Source organism: Pholcus phalangioides, unplaced genomic scaffold, assembly GCF_987345545.1.
Source record: "Pholcus phalangioides strain wild (caught in Gottingen) unplaced genomic scaffold, Ppha-v1.0 ptg000028l_1, whole genome shotgun sequence".
NCBI lineage: Eukaryota > Metazoa > Arthropoda > Arachnida > Araneae > Pholcidae > Pholcus > Pholcus phalangioides.
Genome location: NW_028301618.1, coordinates 473,874 through 497,473, shown reverse-complemented (window position 1 = coordinate 497,473; position 23,600 = coordinate 473,874). Strand labels below are relative to the sequence as shown.

The window sequence follows — 23,600 nt, the reverse complement described above, 5'->3', positions numbered from 1 at the left end:
CACTGAGCTAAGCTCAGTGCTTCAAACCGGAGCATACAGACGACAGAGTAGCTGATGCCAAAGCCATATATAGCCACCCTGATCTGATGCGCTCACTGAGCTATAAGTAAAGTTTACTTATAGCTCAGTGGATGCGCCTCGCTAGGAAAACGCGTAGCGTGATTATGTAACTCGTTTCTGTCGGCGCGAAATAGTCTAATTTGGTTCACGCTGCGCAACAAACCTGCTCCTAGGAAAGCCCGGCTTTAGCTCAGTGGAATTACCAGTCGAATACTTTGTGTGAGAATTAACTCAGACGGTTGAGTAATTTGTAATTATTGTCGTAATTTCGATTTTCGCGGTGGCAACACTGTTTGATGTAAACAAATAGTAATGCGTGTGATAGATTGGTAAATTTTAATTTCAGGGAAATTAAGAAACAATCCTTTTTTTTTTCCAATGGTAATAATTAATTATTAATTACAACAGCCAATCCATATGAATTATATAACTGATATAATTAACTAATTATACTGAAGTTTTTTTGAACCTACTAAAACTTTGAGGATTTGTTTCCATTTTCGTCTAAGTGTCAACTCCAATATTGCTGATTGTTTTGTAAATAATAATTGCTGTGATGTTTTCTTTGGCGACTTCCTCTCTAGCCTTTTAGTGCCTTTTTTTCGTTTGGCTATCATCTTCCGTTGGCGATTTTTTTTCGGTTGGCCCATAGGGGGAGATAGACTTGGAAGTCTGGGGGAGGGCATGATGATGATGATGTCAATTCATATATTTGAATTCAACTCCACCTTTGACGCGGGGGGCAATGTCCCCACCCCGTATCTCCGCCCATTGGTTGGCCATCTCTTCCAACTTGTAGGTTGACATTTTTTTAGCATCATACTGTTGGTGTCATTCTTAAAGGCCCATTTACACGCGTTAAGTGATTAAGTAGTTAACTAAATGTTAAGTTGTCAAGTACGTTAAAATGTATGCAGACGGTAATGGCCGTTTACACGAGTTTAAGTGCTTAAGTAATTTAGTGAAATAAAGACGCTCGGAAAGGGGGGGGGGGTTATTTTGATCTCAAGCGTGAACCTATTTATGCTCCGTTTTCTCTTGTCATTTAGCTAGAATTCGGCGGAATTATAGGATGGCGAAGTGGCCAGAGGATTCAACCTTCAAGTTTGTTGAAGGATATCTTCGCCATGAATGCTTGTTGAACTATAGAAATGAAAACTACCTTAACAAGCAAGCTAAAAATTATTCGATGTTGGAAATAGTGGAAACTATGAAATATTTGGTCGAGGTGCTGCTCCCAGGAGTTGAAAAAAAATTTAAGCTTAAAAAATATTGGGTGCTGGTGTGGAGGATTTATTATATGTTAAAATATTAAAACCTGGACAGGTTTGGAATATTTCCTTCATCCAAAACGAATTTGCCGCTATCTATTGGAAAAAATACGTAATTCAAGTATTTAACATGAAGATCTGCATTGAATTTAAAAAAACAATTTCAAATATTTTTATGTTTAATTAACCCTTAGAATTTCCTACGAATGCCAAGAATCTTCTCCCATAATCTTTTCGGCTTACATAATTCATAATTTATCTTCTCTTTAACTTTGATTTAAGTATCACATAATCGTGTATAGGTATTTACATCAGTCTATAATATGTTGTGCATTCTTTCCCCCCGGCCCTTGTATAAGTGAATAAATTTATTCTTCTTTAACTCTATAATGCCCAGATCGGCCGAGTAGGTTAATGCCCGTAACCGTCTCAAGTCGGCCCAGTTAGGGGGTATGGGTATGTTTTGGTGGGCTTTTGTCACCAACTTGGAAGAAGATGAAAGTTCTTGTCAGAGGCGGGAACGGAAAAGACAACTGCACCGCCCTATCAATGGGATTTTAAAAGCTGATGTACTAGAATGCTCCTTGAGAATGAACTGATTGTATCCAAGTAAAGTTACTGTCTTCCTTACTGACACAGTAGACCCTCTCGCACAATAGAACTGTATGGATCGCACCTCCTTGCACTCACCCACATGTATACCAGTCTTTTCATTTATAGAAAGATAAGGGTACTCAATGCATTTTACAAAGAGATAATACTGTGAGGGAAGGGGTGTTTTCAGTAGACAAATTATCTCTTGAAAATCCATTGAAATGAAAGGGTAGCATGAATAGAAACTCATGGAGAAAGGGTGGGGAGAGGGAAAGTGGCAGAAATTTGGACGAGTCCACTTTGAATACAAAAAACTTGGTATTTTCACGAACCTCCCAGGTTTTCTATCTGTGCATTAAAGAGTTAAAATATATATATATCACAATGCGACTCTGATCACAATATTCGTAAGTTCTACCCGATCATCTGCATCCATTGTTGTAAAAGCTATGAGCTTTAAAAAAACATCTCTTTGATTGCCAGATATATAAAAAATTATTGCTATTATTTTCTCTTGCATTGCATCTCTCTCTCCCTCCAGTGATTTGAGTAGACTGTAGTGCATATGCGCTAGTTGCTCCATAAAAGTTGTCCAATGAGCGTCTACTTAATCACTTATCGTAAGGACATTTTTTGAACAATTGGTTAATGTAAAATTTAGTTACTAACTTAATCACTTACTGTGTGTAAACGAGCCTTAAGGTTAAATCGCCAATAGATGTCACTAGTAATAATAGAGTAGGTTTGAAGCAGCTAAAGCTTCTTTTTTTTCTGTTTGGTGGTATCATGTTACCGTATTCATGTTGCCTCTGTTTTTTTTCATTGGAATATTCCATTTCTTATCAGGTTGTAAATTCCATTAATTTTTTTTCTGTGCTAACTGTCATATTATTTAGAAGAGAGCCCCTATTTTTATTTATAGCAGAGTTTTTATTCCAGAACCATGTTTTTATTTATGAACCACCTTGTTCATTTTATAATATGTTGCTTCATTTTCACTCTGGTATTGGGTCGCAGGGTCGCAACTGGGGGAGGGGGGGGGCAGGTAGGTCTGGTGTTCGGGCACTGGATCAGAGGAGGGGGTACAAATTTCACCTTTTTACCTATCCTTTAACATTACAAGAGATCGCCAAAATGCATGCTTGCCCTAGCTGACCAAGCATCTAGTTGCGGCCCTGATTATTCCTCATCGGAAAGGTGTTGGCAATTTTTTTTCTATGACAAAAATAATGTCAAAGTGTGACTTGGCCTCACTCTTGGCGACTTCTCATGCTTTCGGATGTTTTTCCTGCAAAGAATGAAATCGCCAAAATGTGAGTATTACAATTGTTTCAAGACACAGAATATTGGTGTCATTCCCACCAACCATCATTCTCGCCAACGAGTCTTACTGATATAATAGAAGTCAAAACAGAATTTGAGTGAAAAAAACCATTGAAGTCCCTCGCTTGAGAAAAAAATTCTCTGCCGATGTGTCTGAATTTGTGTGTGAGAGGCCACAAAGAGCTTTTGAGAGTTCTTATACCTAAGATTATCCATCGCTTATACCATCCACGATGCTTATATTCTGTTCAGGGGCTACCCAGGACCTCCCTGGGGGATGAAAGCAGCCTTCTTCTCAATTGATGAAAAAAAAAATTCAAAACTTCTTTTTAATTGGGTCCGCGGGGGGGACCTATACAATGTAGGTTCTTATGTCAGAAAATAACAAATATATAGCAAGCAAAAGTATGCTTGCGGGATTTTCAAGTAAATTGCTGGATTTTCACCTTTTGAAGGTTGGCAAGTCTGCATATAAAATGAAAACTAGAAAAAGGAAAGAGTACTTATCTTCCTTGTTTTTATTTCTACTATTATTCTTGGTTTTGGAGGGGAAAGCACTTATCACTGCACAAGATCGAAAAAAATATATATTCTTGAAAATAGGTGGCAATTTTTCTAGAAGGTTTAGTGACTTCCACTGTGGCAGTTATAATGTGGATTAGTGGGAATTTGAAAAACTGCTCAAATGGTTAAGTCAGTTCTGAGATTCCCATATTGTGTGCATATGCTATTGCCAAAGCCAGAAGTTGGCCAATTCAGGACGGGGCCAGTCCAGTTGACCCGGCTAATGTTCGAAATTTGGGCTCTCGTCGGCTCCTATATATTGATCCCTATACGTCCTAATCTATGGATCACTAAGATATTGATATTCAGATTCCTTTGATCGTTGGGGTTGTCATAGCTAACCATAATCATTACGGTTAACTTATAAATAGTCATAATTATCACAAAAACATTCGGCTACGTGGCGATGATCCCTGAATCACGGGGAACCTATATAGGGATATATATATATGGATTGATATATCGGGGGCTGCAAAAGCCTAAATTTTGGACATTGGCCAGGTCAACTGGGCTGGCCCTGTTGCGAATTGGCCAACTTCGGGCTTTGGCAGTCACATGTATAGGATTTCTTATGTGTTTGTTTTTCACTGTGATAAAATTTTATTCAGTCAGCATTGTTTTATAACTTTTTCATAGATAAAAGATGCCACAAGGTAGGAGAAAAGTACCTTTCAGCACAAAGCAAAAGAAAGAGCAACTGAAGCAGAAGCGAGCGCAGAAACAGTCGGCTGTAACTTGGGATGGTAAAGATTTTTCTGTTTTTCTTAGTCAAATAACAAATTAACATAATCAGCAAAAAGAGTTCAGCTGCGTTTCTAATAATTATTGCTTTCTGTTGCTAATTTAGTTTTAACCCCTGTAAGCCAGGGGTTCTCAAACTTTTCCAACTCATAATGTCCCTTTCTCCCAATCACCATTTATCCATTGCTTCCCAGAGCAGTTTAACAAAGAGTCTCATTAAAAAACCTTTTTCAGGGCTGCCGCTCCGCACCACCTGGTTTGAGAACCCTGCTTTCAGTGGTATTGGCAAGCTATCTTGCCCAGGGTTTGCTCTGTCGATCGCCACTTCGCCAAAATATCTCTCATTTGGCTACAACTTTTTCCACCTGATTAGCTAAATTGCTGGAATTAGTAAAAAGTCAGGGAGAACCATGATCTCACCTAAAAGGTCTGTTATTTCAGCATTGATGAGTCCTGTAAAGTTGATTTCTCAATAAAAACACTTGTCCCTATACCCGTTAGTTTGTACCTAATTAAAAAAAGATATGCATTTATTGGGGTTTTGTGATTTCTGCTCATCATCAATGGTATGTCAGTCCTAAGACTGGTTTGCCCCCATGTTGAGCAGCCGTCACTCATCTCTGTCTTGGGCTTTGTTCTTTAATTGATTATAGCTGGTACATTCTGCATCATTTGACATAGCGTTAAGATCCAGGTGATTCTGGGCCTTCCCCCCTTCAATCCTGCCCTCCATCACATCTCGTAGCAGTCCACTGTGACGGAGAACATGTCAGTGTGGGCATCTGTATTTAATCCTTTTTCGGGATTTGGTGACTCTCTCCAACCTGTGTTTGTACTTGTGAATTTGAGCTTTTCATTGTCCAGCTTATACATCTGCAGCATTTCCAATCATTTCGCGTCTCTCCTGTTCATGATCCATGTCTCTGATCTGTATAGTGCGGTGGACCACACATATACCTTTATCAGGCTTCTTGATAGTTTAATTGATGAGTTTTTGTTCATTAATAATCCTTGTTTGGCATAGGCTATTCTAGATCTTATGTCACTGCTGCAGTAGTCATCTTTTCCGTGATCAAACCCCCCAAGTATTTAAAACAATGTTATTTGTTGTAGTTATTAACCTTTAATTTTTGTTGTGAAGCGATGAGCGCTTTCTTGCCCATTGACATTGTTTTTGCTTTGCTTATATTTATGCATGCAGTTTAAAAATTTATTTTTTTAAACTTAATTTTAAAGAAAATTCATTAGAAATTTTTAATATAACTTGAGAGAGAGATCAGAGAATCCCTCGAGAGTCTGAAGTAATGTATCGAATTAGCTGCAGCTTTGAATCAATAGCTAGAGTTGAAAACCACCACTTAAGTTTTATAAGATGTGGCATTTTTTAATCGGAAATTACCGTAAATGTATCTGTATAACTATAGAAATTTTAAAATTAAACTTTCCAAACTTTTGAATGATCAAACAGAGAAAAAATAGGTTGTTTCATCTACTCAATGTAACACAGATTTTAATGAAATCAGCAGTTTACTTGCACTATTCTTCACAGTCACAGACCTCATCAGCCACTGTGCGGTCATGTGAGCATCATGCTGGACTCTCTCACCGTGAGGATCCAGGTTCGAATCCCGATGACTGTGGCCCCCACAAGTGTGGGGCTCTATCCCTGAGGCCCAGGACAGTTCTCACCATTTTTTGCTTTTTATTCACACTATAGAAGGGTCCGTGAAAAGTCTAGCCTGGAGACCCACAAAAGATCCCAGCCTAGGGGCTCCCCTAATGAAGCATGTGGAAGCTATGCCGTTGACACATGATGGTTGGCTGAAGCTTTTTTTCTGTGGTTTTTCCAACTTTGAGACGTGAATGCGAGCCAGTCTCCTGTTTAAAAAGTTTCTAAAAAGAGAGCATGCTACAACATAATACTGACATAAATGAAAATTTAAGCATTGATTACCTTTACTTCAAAGACATGAAAGTAGGATGGCAGAGCACCACCACCGGGATCAGAAAACAAGCACAATTCTGACAACATAAATATTTTAGGGCCACACGTACACTCAGAATATACATTCCAGCATGTACTGATTTGTTAGAAATTCTGTAGAGGAATGTGTACTTAGGTGCATGTACGGTTAAGTAGTTGTCATTGACCTCATGTGCACCCTCTCTCAGTACAGTAGCTCTGCATGTGTATGTGAAAAAAAAATTGTTTTGGTTTTATCCTGATACAAAAGGCTTCAGCCTGTTGTCAAAACCCAGTTTTTTTTGTTTGCACGAAAGCGCTGTATTTGGCTCAGGTTTTGGATAGTTCTTTAAATACCCCTTTAACTACCCATTGTTATAGTCGCATGTGTTCTTTTCTTCTTCCTAGTTTACTAAATATGAAATTAACACTATCTGATTTAAATAATGGCTGCATGCTGTTTCAGGTTTTATATTGTGACAATTTTTAGGATGTTACCTGAAAAAGCTCATACTCATTTCATTCAAAATGTTGAAAAGTTTTTGATATTACCAGGTGCAGAAAAACTAAATCGTTTGAAAATGTTGACTTTATCATGATTTTCGTACATTAGATGGCGATTCTCGTGAGATAGTTGCCAGCAAGAGCTCGAGGAATGCTGGACTTCCGGGCGATATCGAGGTAGTTAATAAGCAGCCAGTGACTTCTGGAAAATATGATCCCAACAGGTCCGTGCAACTAAATCTATCCTGTTCAATTACATTGACTCCATTTCTAAATGGGTGATTGTAATATCTCAATATTTCTCTGTCGTGCAGGTATAGGCTTATGTTCAAGAGAGAAAGCGCTGATGTTTTGAAGCAGAGGATTTGGGAAGCTCAGCAGGCTTTTGAATTTTTGCCGGAGGTATATGCCAGTTTATAGGTATCCGTTAGCTTATGCATGACATTTTGCAAAAGAATTAAACTCTTGTTGAAAGGCGTCTAAATGTCTTGGAATAATTTTTATTTTTCAAATCCATTTTGCAGGAGCAGCTAGAGATGAGTTACGAGGAAGTCTTTGCTCCTGGTTCAGAACTAGACATGCCGAAACGACCTCCATGGGATTTCAGTATGACTAAACATGTTTTGGAAGCCAGGGAAGAGAAATATTTCAGGGTGTGTAATATTGGTTTACTCCTTTTATGCAGTTGAAATTATTCAATGAAAGCACTTTGTCATATTTTTAACAAACAATGCTAGCAAATGCCAGGGTAGGAAAAAATTATGATTTTTTTTTTGATTTAAATCGAATTTTTTAAAATTAAGACTGCTTATTAATTAAAGCTTATAAACTAAATCTTGTTAATAATTAAGAATGTATATTTTCATATCACTTAACTGCTTTTTTTCTCCTAATTGCTCAAATTTAATTAAGCATTAATGAATAAATTATAAATGAACTATAAGCAAAAAATGTGAACACCAACAATCTGTGTTTAAATAACGTGAAAGGTAATTGATCCTAAACTAACTTCATGTATTAACGTTTTTTTTAGAGAAAAGTGCTTTTATTCCTAAGTTCCCCCCCCCCCCACCCCATTAAAGTGAATGAGTGGTGGCAACTCAGTATCACACATATGGTGCCAATATCTCAATTCACTCGACGTACAACCAAAGGGCCATTCAGCATCAACTAAATAAAACAAATTCTATTGACAAGATTGTTTCTTTCACCATCGGTAGATGTGTTTCTGATTTGCATAATGCTGCTTAATACTTCTCACATTTTTATTTTTTCATAGATTTTGCCTAATGGGTTTTGGTGAAAAAATGAGCGAACTCAAAATTTTAATACAATTAGTCGAAACCCCAATGGTATTTATGTTGGTACAACATCTATTATTATTTTGAATAAGCAACTAGAGCATACAATTCAAGACTTTGTACAAAATATAATTCCCTTGCTTTTTTTAATCTGAGACACCATAGTGTCACACTGTAATGTATTGAAAATACTTAGTGCAGTTTAGCTCCTCATTTTTTTCTGCAATTTTTTCCGTGCACAAAATCTAGAAATAGAACAGCTTTCTTTCTGTGGATTAAGTTTAAGTCTAGGGATTAAGTCTATCTAGGGATTAAGTTTAAGTTTACATTTACCCCAAAGATCTTCTATACTTCTTTTACTCACACACTATCACATATCAGCAACATGTAAATCCTACCAGGTTGCATTTACTTCAATCTCATTGGATTTATGTGAAGAAAAACAAAATTTAAATTTCGTGATTTAAATAGTAAACTTCCCCCAACGACTTCTTGTCCACCATAGGTTCTCGGCTATGCTCATACTGTGATTTCAGGTTCGAAATAACTGGGTTCTAAACTCCCAAAAGAAAAAAAAACAACACTTTATTTCATTTATTATCCAATTTCCCCAACCAAACTGTCATGTCTCTTCGGTACAAACTTTTACACTACTCCCCTTTTCAAATGTCCCTTTTTGTTTTTTTTTTCTTTTTCTCGCGACTTCTGTTTCTCCTAGACCTTCTTCCAACTCTTTTCTCCTGAACCTTACATAAATCAATGATTTAAAAAAAAAAATCAAGTTGATTTAAACTCGCCGTACTCTGGCAAATGCTAAAGAAAAAAAAAATTCTCATATCAACTAAATTTTATTACGTAAAGCTTGTGTTTTTTTTTAATTATGATGATTTCAAGCTAAAGAACTCAGTCTTGAGAGAATTTCCACATTCCCAGCATTTCATTTAGCGGGTAGACATTGTTGTGAGAAAGACTTCTTTTATAGAAATGACCTAGTTTGTATAGGGGTGACCAAGGTCTGTACGATTTTCTAGGCTGTCCTGTGATAACTGAGCACACATAGTTTCCAGTGTAGATGTCTGTTATGGATTGGTATGGAGTTTTTGGGATTTTTTTCTGGATCATAATTTTTTTTCTCTAATACGTTGTAAAAACAAAACTTTTTTTCTTGCAATGAGATTCTATTACTGTGTTCCCTCACATTAGTCAGCATGCCGAAAAACCAAGAGAGACCAGCACACCTGTAACACATGTATTTCCCAGCATGCCTGGAAATTTTATTCACAGAGTCTGGACCATATGTACCCAAATTCCCATCGCCTACGTGATTTCGAACTTTTCTGAAGAATGGATGCAACTGGAAGTCACAGTCGCATGATTCCTCACAGAAAACATCAACACTATCCCATAGCAGAGGAAATCTTAACCGCAGTCAAATTTTAACCAATTATCTGGCTATGATGGGTAATTCCGTCATGGTAGAATTAGAGGGAAATTAGTTTGCTGCATGACTGTTCAAATCAGTCACAGGGTCTGGATGATAATTGAATATTAGCTAATTCAGATCAACCACTGTTGAACAAGCCAGATCTTGTCTGTTTTCTATATTTTAGGATTCTTTTTCTTCCCACAAACTAGGTGCAGATGATTCCAACTTTGAATTATGTTTGAGGTGTGGATTTTGCCTATGAAATCCTTATTTATTGAAAATGAAGAATTCTGAATACGGTCATTCTCATAAATCATGATTTAAATAGAGTCATAATCAGATTGCAGAATATTTTTGTATTCCTTGATCATATGTGTAAAATTGGAATACTCTGACCAAAAAATTAAGAATTTTACTACTTAACCATTCATATGCACCCCATATACACATTCCTCTGTGGAATTTCCAACGAATCAGTACATGCAGGAACATGTTGTGTATATGTACATATGCATGGTCTTACAGTATTTATGTTAAATGCTTGAATTTCCATGATGTGTAATTGTACGCATTTCATAAGAATTGTACTGCAAAAAACGTGATATGTATTGTAACTCTCATACAAAAGAGGAAACCATATTTCTTCAATCTCTAAAGGTGCAGTAAAAAAACATGCAAAATACAATATTTGTATTTCACATTGAATTGATGGTAATTAAATTTCTAGCAATAAATAAATGTTCAGTTTTCAAGATAAAATTATTGTGCAAAATATATTTTCTCCAGTTAAAAACTGTTATTTTATTCTGATTCACTTATTTATCCAGTGCTTGATATGAATTGATATCAGTCTTTCTAATTTATTCTGTGACCCTTTGATTCAAAAAAGCTGGTGTTCCCTGAGTTTCATGGCATGCAGACTAATGTGGGGGAATATGGTAGATCACAGCTACTGATTCTGAATTTCCCGAATAAACGCATGTAAACAGTTACTCACTCCCACATAAGAAGACAGCTTTCTCTGTGCTATATGACAAAAAAAATCTGAGACAAAGGAACTTCCTAATAGAGCTTTTCCTCTTGTAGCAAGTCACTAGTAGCAAAAAAAAAAAAGGCGGACATGTTTTGAGTATACCATTAGATTTAACGCTGCATGTCTTTATCCTTTTTTGGTTTTTTCTCCTGCTCACCAATAAGAATGCAAATTGTTTTTTCCCCCATCAGGAATACATTTCTGCTTTAGAGGCACGATTCAAAGACAGCGTAAGTCATTTCGATATGAATTTAGAGACGTGGAGGCAGTTGTGGAGGGTTTTGGAGTTTTCCGACATCGTCCTTCTGGTGACTGACATTCGATATCCGGTGAGTTGGGATTTTTTCAAATTTAATCAGTACAGATGCTACTTGCAGTTTGTGCCGTTATATCTAGTAGAACTGAATCTTATTATGACTTATGTGATCATTAATCTTCCATCAGATTTTTCATTTTTCACCTGCGCTATACGACTATGTGGTGAAGGAAATGAAGAAGGACCTGGTTGTCGTCTTCAACAAAATTGATTTAGTCGATCCTCATGTCATCGTTGCTTGGAAGGATTATTTTCAGACCCATTTTCCAAAGCTGAGAGTTATGTACTTTGCATCTTACGCTGGGTTCAAAATGAAGGAAGGTGGCAAAGGTTTGTGGTGTTCTATTTTCTTTGTTTTTAGCTAATTGTCTTATTAGAAAATAAATATTGTAGTTTATATTGTTCCATATCATTGTTGTAATTCACAAAATTCATGCTCAGTTTCTGGTATAATTTTTTTAGATATGATCTTAATGGCTCCTGTCATAATCTATTACCACTTAACACTTAATCATACTTGTCGTATAATCTATTACTCTGTTTCCCTAAATTTTTTAAAGAAATTTAGGGGTTTTTGAATATGTAAGAAGCAAATTATAGGCAAGATATTATGGTATTTAAATTTGCTAATATCCTGTAACTGTATAATAAATATCCAAGTAACTGTTTTGCAGGTCGTCGAATCGGCAAGCTGCGTATGGCAATAGATGGCTCACGTTACCTGCTGAAAATGTGTGAAGAAATTGTTGATGGCCAAGGTATTTATAAATTTTGTTTCGAAAGAACTAAGTGAAAAATATCTTGGTCTTTTTAAATTGTAATCCTTGAGAGTCTGCGTTTGTAATCTGTGTTCTTATCGTTATTAATAGTCGATCTCTCCAGTTGGCAGAAAAAGATAGACGAAGAAGCCTCAGAGATAGGCATGAATGTCGATGATGATGGTGATGATGATTGTTGTGAGATTGAGGATGAAGAACACGAAGGCAAGAATTCAAGAAAAGAAAATCACCAGAGGGAGATCGACCGTTCTGACACTTCATGCTATAGAGAAGCTCGTTACAAAGATGGAATTTTGACTATTGGATTCGTAGGTTAGGTGTTATTTTGTGGTAATTCTTGAAATCATAGAACTATGTGTGCCACGGGAAACAGAAGAGAGCCGAGGTTTTAGAAATTAGATCTTTAAAAGTGATTCTTTGCCTGAGGAAGCTGTAGTTCCACAGCCAAACAGCCCCAAATACTCCATCATAGTGCAAGCAATAGGTAGCAGAAGCCTTAAATATGTTTCAAATAATTTAAAAATTATTAGACTGATGTTTCCAGTGCAGAGCATGCACAGCATCCCAACATGTTGATAGTCACTGATTATGTTTAATTGAGAACATGCATAATTTTTTTTTTTTTGCAAAGCAAAAAATATAATTGGTACTTGAAGCCAAATACTGTCATTACACATACAGAAAATTTTCAATTGCTAAACAATACTTTTAGGATTTTGGCCAAATAACAATTACCAGGCCTCAAATAAATGTAGCCATTCTATGTACAAGGGTCATTGAAGCGAAACATAGACTAGTGTCTGAAAAAGTAACAGATATTTCATTGGGAAACGAGCACTGCAGCAATCAAGAAGCATAGTGATGAGGCTTGGAGAGAGCCAACAGATAATCACCCCCTTATTTAGGCAAATGTCCCAGCATGGTACAAGTTTTTCTATATCTTCCGTGAAAAAGGACGAAGGCTGATGATAGAACCATTCATGCACAGTTCGATTGCAAGTGAAGTGTTCACCTTTCGAGGCTTTGTGTAACAGACCAAACATGTGGTAATCATTAGGCAATAGATCCATTATGTAAAGTGGACTGTAAAGATTCAACATTTCCAGTGGAAACCATGCAGAGTGTTCTTTGTTGCTTGTGCAGTGTGTGGTCTTGTTACATCCTAAAGCAAAATCACACCTCATGACAATTTGGCCGGCCTCTTGCTTTTAATGGCCCTTCGAGGGATTCATAATGTGCCGCAATAGCATTGATTGTGTCCCCAACAGGCATCCACTCCAACATCAATGGTTCCTTGGATACACCTTTGCACAAAAATTGAATAACGCCACGCTGTACTTGCTTGGATGTATTCATCACACACTTCTACCATTACGAATGGTTGCTGTACGTAGCGAAGTTGTTTTTAGAAATTGACACATTCCTTGCAGTTTCATCACATTTCCAGCTCATCTATGCCATCATCTCATCAGGTGTGGATCTATAGGTCAATATCAATGTTTGTGATTAAGTAACAAATTCAAGAAAACTTTGACAGGAAAAAACGGGGTATTTTTTTTTCAAAAAAAAGAAACAAAGAAAAAACCGTGACTGCCCCAGAAAATATGGAACAATGTGGGGTGCATGGTCATCCTATTAACAACGTAAAAGAAAATTGTCCCTCCTAACAGCGAGCTCTAGATCCGCCCTGCATCTTGTGGCCGCATGACAAATATTACTGACCAACGTCAATAAAAGGCCTCAAATTGCTCAACAAAAGAATTTGCTCAAGAATAAAAGCCCTCAACAGGCTTTGTCTATGTTTCACTTGAATGACCCTTATATAACAATGTCTGAGTTGAAACCCAAATTGTAGGAAGGGGTGCAGTCACTTCCCCACCCCTTCTCTAAATTCATTCAACCTGTTGCTACCATGGGCAACCTTGTTCCATGTGATATATTGCGGTTAAATTCGAAATATACCTGTACTGACAGATGAAGCGTCTATTTTTTACGTTAGCAGTCATTTTGATCACTTTAGTAACTCTGAATGATAGAAAGAAAGAAAAATCGTAAAAACGAGAAATTGGGGTAAAATAGACTCTCACTAATCCACTTCACGAAACACCAACTCTGGCCATATCACTTTTTTGCAATTTACTGCCATTAATGAGATAGGTTGGAAATGAAGGCTCTGTCTATCAGTGGTCACCTCGAGCTCGTTAGGGAAAAATATCTTAACTATATCCTCCCTTGGATTCGAACCCGGGACCGTTACAGCAACATTCACAGTGGTAGAGATGAGCATCTTACCACCACGGCACTCGTGCGCAAATGCTCTCACTAATCACTCTCTAATGCTCTCACCTCACGCCACTCGCACTAATCCGGGGCATATTAGACCAGGGTGTACCAGATTACAAAAATTGCTGGATTAGTGGAAGTCAATTGAAGAAGCCCATTTAAATGATATAAACTTCTGCGCCCACACACACAAAGACATGCAGTGACATGTTTCCTTGGATGCTCGAATGAAAACTGCCAAAAAAATGCCGGATTAGCGTACGGTCGGATTATAGAGAGTCTAATGTTTATTTTTAAGAAGATTCCGAGCTGAAGGATTATTAAAGGAGCCGATAGGATTATTACGTTCAAACCTTTTGTCTGTATCTTTGATGAATATCCGTTCTTATTTTAATGCCTGATGTGAAAGCTTACTTTCTTCAACCGCAGTACATTCTTTTGACATCAGTATTTATATCAAAGCGTGACAAATGCCAGGTCGCCATGCAGACTAAAAAATTGGTATTTTCACCTAAAACCTTTCTATGTGTGATTACTAGCTCAGCCAAAAGAAATAAGCTTGGCTCCTAAAATATTTGGTTGGCGGCTAGATTTTTTCTTGATTCGTCATGCCCTTATTTATGTGGTTTTTTTTTTCTCATCACAGGTCATCCTAATGTAGGGAAATCTTCATTTCTCAATGCTGTGATGGGCAAAAAAGTGAGTTTAATGAGAAATGGTTTTGCGTGTTTATTGTGTTTAAACAGTGGATCCAACATTGCTTGTGAAAATATTGTATACCATATTCTATGCATCCATTATCTTGATTGTGACGCAAATTTTTTGAATGTAACTTTAGGTCGTTAGCGTTTCTAGAACTCCAGGTCACACAAAGCACTACCAGACGATATTGTTAACGCCAACTGTCAGGCTTTGTGATTGTCCCGGTCTCGTGTTTCCATCCCTTGTTCCGAAACAAATGCAGGTATGTACTGTTGAGATTACCATAATTGCTGGTTTTGTCTTTTTTTTGTTACATGCGAAGAAGGAAATACTTCTGTCTGTGGGTTTATTTTATTATTATTTTTTTATGTTGCCTTTAGGTTCTCATGGGTTGTTATCCGATAGCACAATTGCGAGAACCATACTCTGCCATCTCTTATCTGTGCCAGAGAGTTCCGGTTCAGAAGATTTTGGGTTTGCAGCATCCAGAGTTCGATTCTAAACATCCGAATGAAGTTTTTGAATGGTCCGCTTTTGACATATGTGAAGGTAAACATCACTAAATGTATCCTTACCTTTCAAGTTTACATGTGTTCTTTCAAAAACAGTGTTAATACTGTTGTATAGGTAAAAACGTATGTACATGGTGTAGGCATATGTATATGTGTATGATAATATTTTTGCAGCTTACATTTGGGAGGCTTTCGAAATCAAAATATGTGAGTTTTCGATTTGAAAAGCTTTGCAATATCATATCTTTTCTACGCTTCGTGTTCTGTTTTGGAGTACGTTCTGATGCTTTTTTTTTGCTTTTTTTGTGTGGTGCTATCACAGTTGTTTTTTGCACATTATCATTGGCTGACTTTTTGAGAAATTTCTTTAAAGGCTTATGTCTTTCTTGTTTTGGCTCAACCATGTTTGTTTGTTGCCTCCAAGGCATGCCATTTTCATTTGGATAGATTTAAGCAGCATGTTGTTTCTAGAGTGATTGTCCTTTCTTCGAACAATCAAGAAATTTACTCGCGTGTCAACCAGCTGCAAATGTATGTTATGACAACGCTACTTCGATAATGTGCTGCAACCACAATATGATTGTTATTACTTTACAAACAATGTTACCGCTTCTTTTTATTGATGAGCTCAATCAGGGTATTGATGGGATTATTAGCAAATTCGCAGATGATATGGAGCTAGTCGGGGTAGTCTGGAATCCAAGTGATAGGGAGATGATCCAGAAAAATTTGAATAGGACTGCAGCATGGCTAATCAATGGAGCATGACTTTTAGTGTTGATAAGTGCATGGTCACTCATTGTCGTTCGAACAACCCATGTTTCACTTGCGAGTTAAATAGTATTGTTATCCCAAATGCAACTAGGATCACTGATTTGGGAATTCTCATTGACAAGCAGCTTAGGTTTTCCGAACATTGTTCAGCAGTGGTAGAAAGAATGAATAGAATGCTCAGTTTCATTCTTCAAATGGTCTCTTAGCGTTCTCCTAAAGTCATTCTTCCGCTTTCTGAGGCTTAGTTTGTCCTAGACTGGAGTATGCCATAAGATTTTGGAGACCATGCCCACAGTGCAGTTAAGAGCTGCACATGCTGTTAGCACACAAGTCTTGAGCTATGAAGAAAGATGATTTCTTGAATATGTTTACATTGGAGGAACGCAGGTGTTTTTTTTTTTGGGGGGGGGGTATGATTAAAGTGTTTAAAATTTTCGATGGGATAAATAAGATGGACTATGAGTTATTAATACACCGTAATCAACTGCTTCGACAAGGGAACACCAGTATCGTTTAGTAAAGGACAATTCCAAGTTGTGGTGTCGCACACAGGGAGTTTTTCACTAATAGAAGTTGTTAATAAATGGAATAGCTTACCTCCGGGGGTTGTGAATTCTAACACAATTGACACATTTAAGAAAGAGGTACGATGAATAATGAGATAATTTGAGAGAAGCTATCCATACTTAGATAAGATAACCATAATCTTTTTATGGGCAATGTATTACATAGTATTAGTTTTTCCTACGTGATACATGCTTTTATATTGGGTTGCTGTATTTTGGTTATATTTGACACCATATTTTTTTTATGGGAATTTTTTTTTTCAACAACCTAGTTGGGCAATTTGTCTGTTGTGGCCTTTGTGTTTGTATTTATATTCTACTTTGAGCCGTCGAATGTTATGGAATGGAAGTGAACTTGACATGACAAACTTGCCACGTATATATACAATTGTGATCACAGTGATTCTGCGACAGTTTTTCTGGGTGTCCATCCTATTTATCAAATAGCATTGCATTATTCGAATGACAGTTAGAAATTTTATCTGTCTTGTCTATTTTGCTGTAGCTTTGGCCAAAAAACGAGGATTTTTTTCGTCGAGGTCTGCTAGAGCAGATGTGCACAGGGCAGCAAACTATATCCTGAGAATGGCGCTGGATGGAAGAACCATCTGTTTGTGTTTCTATCCTCCTGGATTCTTTAAAAACAAGGGTAATTTCATCATTTGTTTTATTTATTTATTTTTTTTTTGGTGCAAAAATATTTTGCGAAAAAATCCTGTGTGTGATTCTCAATTAACTGTAATATACAAAGATTGGTTCGATTTCATTTTGTTTGCAGATTTTTGGATGAAGCATCCCGATGTAAAGAAGGTCAGGAACGTTCAGGCTATGAAGCTGGAAGCTCCCCCTGAATTCAGGTTTGAAGAATCAGCTGTAGAAAAGGAAGCCACTACTGGCTCACAGGAAACAGACGAAGATGGCGACGATAATGCAAGTTCTGAAGCGGAAAGTGACGATAGCAATGGTTATGGTCATGCATCCTCGGCTAATAACAAGTTCAGCCTTCTGGCGGAAATGTCATGAGTTCCGTGAAGTAGACTCATGTGCTGATGGTGTTTATGAAAGGTTAGGACTGTCGTTGGTTCTGATTTAATCCATTCATTTGTGTTATATCGGCCTTTACAGTTGATATTTCAAAACTCGCTGCTTATAATAATGTGATATAGTTATTGATTGTTGTTCGTCTTGAAAATCTGTACTCGATGAAATGTTTCAGAATGACAGTTCACGAGAGTGAGAAAACTGTATAGAAATTTAACGGTATTCCCCCATTTTGTTGTAAACAAACTTTCATATTCTAGTTTCCGACACCAAGGAGTAAATATTTTTTTTCTCGTAACACGTTATTCGACTCTCTCATGATTTTGATATTTTTTTACTATTCAGGAGTTTTGAGCATAAATTATTTGTTCCAGGGTGGCCCAAATTCTCTCTGTTCGTGGGCCAACATAATGGTTGGTAGCAGTAGCATTGTGGGTTGCACCAGAGGCACCACTCCAGCATTTAAACTGCACCTACGCATAAAACTTGCAGATTTGTATACCCCATATAAGTATTACAGCGTAATACAGGCAATTTAGTTTTTACCCAGGGCCAGGGTTGGTAAAAAAAACAGTTTTTTTTAAAAAAACCGGGTTTTTTTTTGGTTTAACTCTATAATGCCCAGATCGGCCGAGTAGGTTAATGCCCATAACCGCCTTAAGTCGGCCCAGCTAGGGGGTATGTTTTGGTGGGCTTTTGTCACCAACGGGGAAGAAGATGAAAGCTCTTGTCAGAGGTGGGAACGGAAAAGACAACTGCAACGCCCTATCAATGGGATTTTAAAAGCTGATGTACTAGAATGTTCCTTGAGAATGGACTAAGGGTACTCAATGCATTTTACAAAGAAATAATACTGTGAGGAAAGGGGATGTTTTCAGTATATATAGACAAATTATCTCCCGAAAATCCATTGAAATGAAAGGGTGAACATCAATGCAAAGGGTAGCATGAATAGAAACTCATGGAGAAAGGGTGGGGAGAGGGAAAGTGGCCGAAATTTGGACGAGTCCACTTCGAACACAAAAAACTTGGTATTTTCACGACCCTCCCAGGTTTTCTATCTCTGCGTTAAAGAGTTAAACCAGGTTTTTTTGAAACATCATCACTTTGAGTGGGGACCCATGGTGCTCTGAAGGTGGCCCTGCTACTCTTCCTCCCTCAGTTGGGGTCATTGAGCTTATATTACTGGAAGGAGCATGACATCAGCATTTTCTGTGCTGAGAACGGTGTCCCAAACATCATTTGTCTGAAGATCATGTGACATGTTTAATGTCATCGCAGTCCCCGTTATTTAATTATAGCATCCATGGGAGTTTGAAGTGAGGAAGGGAGGGACTATTTATTTTTTCTAAGATGTGCAATTATTATTACAGAATATTCATGAAAAAAGAAATTTGGGAATTAATGAAAGAGTAACAATTCCAAAATCAATAAAACTAACAGAATTAATGAAAGATAATTTTATAACTAATGAAAAGTATAAATCAAAGAATTGATGAAAGGAATTACTCCAGGAAATAATTCTATAATTAATAAATGAAATAAATCCAGAATTAATGAAAGATAATTTTGTAATTAATAAAAGAGAATTCTGTAATTAATAAAAGAGATAATTCTGTAATTAATGAAATAAATAACATCAGAATCAATGAAACATAAATTACTGAAAGAAAAGAAATATAAGTTCAGAATCAATGAAAGGAATTATTTCAGAATTGATGAAAGGAATAATTGAAGAATTGATGAAAGGAATAATTGAAGAATTGATGAAAGGAATAATTGAAGAATTAATGAAAGAAATAATTATGTAATTAATGAAGGAAATAATTCTGTAATTAATGAAGGAAATAATTCTGTAATTAATGAAGGAAATAACTCTGTAATTAATGAAGGAAATAATTCCAGCATTAATGAAGGAAATAATTCCAGCATTAATGAAGGAAATAATTCCAGCATTAATGAAATAAGTAGATCCAGATTAATGAAATAAGTAGATCCAGATTAATGAAATAAGTAGATCCAGATTAATGAAATAAGTAGATCGAGATTAATGAAATAAGTAGATCGAGATTAATGAAAAATAATTGCAGAATAATGAAAGAGAAATAATTCGAGTTAATGAAAGATAATTTAATCTTTTTTATCTTTAGAAGTTCTTTATCATTTTTAATCTTCAGAAGATAATTAATTGCAATCTTTAGAGTTGGTACAGTTCAATTGGGAAATTGCCGAACACAAACTATGCATTTTCCAAAAAACATATTTTTTTAAATTTTCAAATGGGATTGCACTATAAAAGTTTCAGAAAGTTCTTTTATAAAACTTGAAACTGCAATCAATAAGATCAGTTAGGCCGGGATTACACTATAAAAGTTTCATAAAAGTTATTTTATAGAACTTGAAAAACGTAACTAATAATCGTACCGGTTACATTCGCGCAAATGCAACCATGAATAGTCTTATAGGTTGCATTTTTTGTCTTGTGAAAGAACTTTTATTAAACTTTTATAATGATAATAGTGTAATCCCGCTGTATACTAGAATGTAACCGCTATGCTTATTGGTTTGATTTTTGAAGTTTTATAAAAGCTTTTAACAAAATTTGATAGCGTAATTAATCCCTCCTAAGTGGGGGAATCCCCCTAACTTTTGGAGGGGAGAGGAAGTCAAGCTAATTAATAAAAACCATCTTTATTATGTGTTGATCTACTGATGATCATAATAAACGAAATTTATTACGATACCACTATTATTTCCAGCATGGCCCCAACAAAGGGGGGGGGGGGCTGAGAGGACCCGGGACAGTTATCATTTTTTGCTTTTTCACGCTATAAATTAACTACAGAAGGGACCCTCTAAAGATTTCAGCCTGGGGGCCCTCGCCAGGATGTGGGGGGGCCATGATTTCACATGACATATAAAAAAAATATAAAAAAATGTAAAAATAAGAACCAAAGAAAGAAAAGAAATGGATGAAAAAATTTAGGAAAGCGAAAAGCGAGCCCAAGCAGACGTTATAAGGGTTATAACGAAATAAACAACGTTGTGTCGTGACGTCACGAAATGCGGCGCATGCGCGTTATATCGTCGCACGAAGCTCGTAATTCCGAATAGGTTCCGAAGTCACCCGCACGAAATCACGAGAGGGTGTTGCTTCCCTAAGTTTAAGGCCTGCTCATGATTTCCAGTGTTGGAGAAGGAACATTTCAAAAAACCCGTTATTTCACTTTTTATAGTATTTAGCGACATCTATAAATCATCGGTATAACTGAAAATTCACTCATATTTTTTGCAGTTATGATAGTAACTGTTAGATGTCGCTAGTGAAAACAGAATGAACAGAGAAAAATTTATTTCGATATAAGTTATGATCGTCTGCATTTAAAAAAATAATCGCTTTCGAAATTAATTAAATTTCTTTGCGCCATCTATCACTGATTTATATAACTAAAAATGTGTTCCTTTTCTAGTAGTATTTAAATTCAACAGAGGCCACTAACAAACTAGAGACAATTGTAATGACCATATATTTTTATTAAAACACGGGACATTGTTGAATTCGTTAGTAAACAGATAAATTTATGTAAAAAAACATTGAAATTGAGTTAAATATTACGTAAGAAAGATTACCACTCAAATTCGCAGTGAAATAAATGTCACTTCCCGAAAAAACACAAGGAATAAACATAAAAATATTAGTGGAAAATATATTAACATTTTATATGATTTAAAAACTATTTTAAAGATTATTAATTATTTTTATCAATCATGAAGCTTTGAAAAATGATAACAAAGAAATTTTAAAAGAGAATCCGATTATAAAAGTTCTGCATCGTTTGAAAAGGAAAACGGCAAAAAATCCTTTAAAGTCGTTACTACACCTAACTCTTCCATGTAGTTTCCATCCTTAGGTTGAAGAGTCGGTGTTTTCGCTTTTTCAAAGCAAATAAACAAGGTAAGATCCTGTGGCGTAAACTTGTATCCCCGTGAAAGCTAAGCTTCCCCCGCCCCCAACACAATATCTAACACCCATAGAAGTGGGTCGCCCCCGAACATTTTTGAACCCTCCCAATGTTTCCAATAACTCAACGTCTATGGTAAGATCGAATCGTAAATACTATTGCAATTGTAAAAACCATTAGTAAATTGCATTAAGTTAAGGTAGTGTTAATTAAGATGAGTAATTATTTAAGGTAGGTTTGTTGATATTGGCCTCAGTTAAAATGAGGAAAAGGAAGCTTAAAAATGTCGAGTCCATTTGGTTCCAATTGTTCTCGATCCGTACAAATACTTAAAAGGGCGATAAAGCACACTAAAACAAGCAATTTCACAGGTTAAATCACGTGTTTAGGCAAGAGTGGCATTGTTTGGACACTATACATGTACCACTAGCTAGACTGCCATCAGCGATACAAAAACTGCAACCAAATTCCCAGGGCTACAACTGGGGGGGAGCAGGTGGGTCTGGTGCCCCGGGTGCTGAACCAGAAGGGGCGCCGAATTCACCCTTTAACTGCTTCTTTCACATTATAAGGGGTGCCAAAATACCGGCTTGCCCGGATGACAAATTAAAGTAAATTAAATAGATTCTCCATCCCGTCCGGGTCATTAGTTGTAGTGATGGACAATGGTATAATCTATTTAATTTACTTTAATTAACAAAAACAAAACCACAAAAAAACACTACAGTCGCATGTCATGGACATAGCACACATGAGCAACAACGTGCCAAAACCACAACAAAAAAGCCAAGCATATCACGACGGCTTTGACATCTCTACAAAACAAGGAAAATATCATATCCAAATGGCTTTGACTTCTCTAAATATTTACAGGATAGTCCCTACAAGTATATATTTTCCTCCCTGCAAATTCCTCATCAATACTCAGAATGTCTCGCTTACAATTGTGTTTCTGCATCGGTAGAGGGCATTGTTCGGATTTGAATGCCTGAAAAATGCATGTTTGTCTTCTCGGAAAGCATGGACACGCCGATCATGTGTTGAACTATAAGAGGTATGGTAGCCCAGGTTGTTGAAAACTTGCCTACCATACCTGAAAGTTCAATTATATTAGGTAAGTTTACTAGCTATCATCTGGCGAGTGAAGTAGCTGATGAGCGAACGGATTAAGTCTCGCCCAAGGTGAGTTTTAATTACACACACAGTTAGTACAATCGCTAGCCAGATGCACGAGAATCTTTTTTTTTTTTTGTTCTCTATTGTTTGTATTTTCTTGTATTTTCCGTTGTTTAGGTACTTGATAATGAAAAAGCTGTGGTGTAATCTCTTCTGCCGATTTGTTTGAGATTCTTTTCTTTGGCGAGGAAAAATGCCTGAAAGCATAGCGAGAAGTTATAAAGTGTGAAGCAGTCACGTTTACAAGATGTTTGACATGCTTTCATTGGATCGAAGACATTTTTTTGCCAAAGAACAAAATCTCAAGCAAAGAAAAAGAAGACAATAAGAGACAGACAAGGATAAAAACAATAGTAAACAAAACATTCTTTGCTTGGGATTACACTATAAAAGTTCTTTCATAAAACTTGAAAAACACAACCACTACTCTCACCAGTTGCATTAGAAGGAATGCAACTGATAAGCTTATTGGTTCCAGTGTACAGCTGTCCAGTGTACTAGTAGTTACATTACCTCACATACATTTTCATTTTCTTTCCCATAAGAAGTAGCACGTCTCCTACTGTATTTCTCTCCCAGTCTTAATATTCAATAGTTGTTTTTTTTATACTTTCACACTGTTAAGCCCAGTTAATCAGGGTTCTACTGAATAATAACAGATTTATAAAAAATAATCAGCTATATACAGGGTGATTATAATTTAAGTTTT

At 36.5% G+C, this 23,600-nt stretch overlaps 2 protein-coding genes across 12 annotated transcripts in view; both read left to right on the top strand.

Annotated features, from left to right (window-relative positions):
* The first annotated feature begins 71 nt into the window (after positions 1–71).
* Positions 72–18,053, top strand: Ns4 (Nucleostemin 4). 2 transcript variants are annotated; one of them, XM_089252269.1, is made up of 14 exons: positions 72–279; positions 4,449–4,555; positions 7,130–7,244; positions 7,335–7,422; positions 7,545–7,673; positions 10,972–11,109; positions 11,225–11,426; positions 11,771–11,854; positions 11,966–12,187; positions 14,805–14,857; positions 14,997–15,122; positions 15,241–15,409; positions 17,218–17,361; positions 17,491–18,053. In XM_089252269.1, the coding sequence occupies exons 2-14, from the start codon at positions 4,456–4,458 to the stop codon at positions 17,733–17,735; spliced, it is 1,815 nt and encodes a 604-aa protein (XP_089108395.1). In that variant the 5' UTR covers positions 72–279; positions 4,449–4,455; the 3' UTR covers positions 17,736–18,053. The 2 variants fall into 2 exon arrangements, with proteins under 2 accessions (XP_089108395.1, XP_089108394.1); XM_089252268.1 differs by having other exon boundaries at positions 72–441.
* A 3,570-nt stretch (positions 18,054–21,623) lies between these two features.
* LOC149067687 (uncharacterized) overlaps positions 21,624–23,600 on the top strand; it is a 49,245-nt gene continuing 47,268 nt past the window's right edge. For 5 of the 10 annotated variants that reach the window (XM_089252267.1, XM_089252266.1, XM_089252261.1 and 2 more), the window contains exon 1: positions 21,624–21,708. Coding sequence is in view for 5 of the 10 variants with exons in the window: in XM_089252264.1 (XP_089108390.1) it covers positions 21,848–21,850 (3 nt within the window). In the remaining 5 variants the exon portion in view is untranslated. Of the gene's footprint in view, positions 21,851–23,600 lie in introns of all 10 variants that reach the window. The other 5 variants (XM_089252262.1, XM_089252265.1, XM_089252260.1 and 2 more) reach the window with 3 other exon arrangements.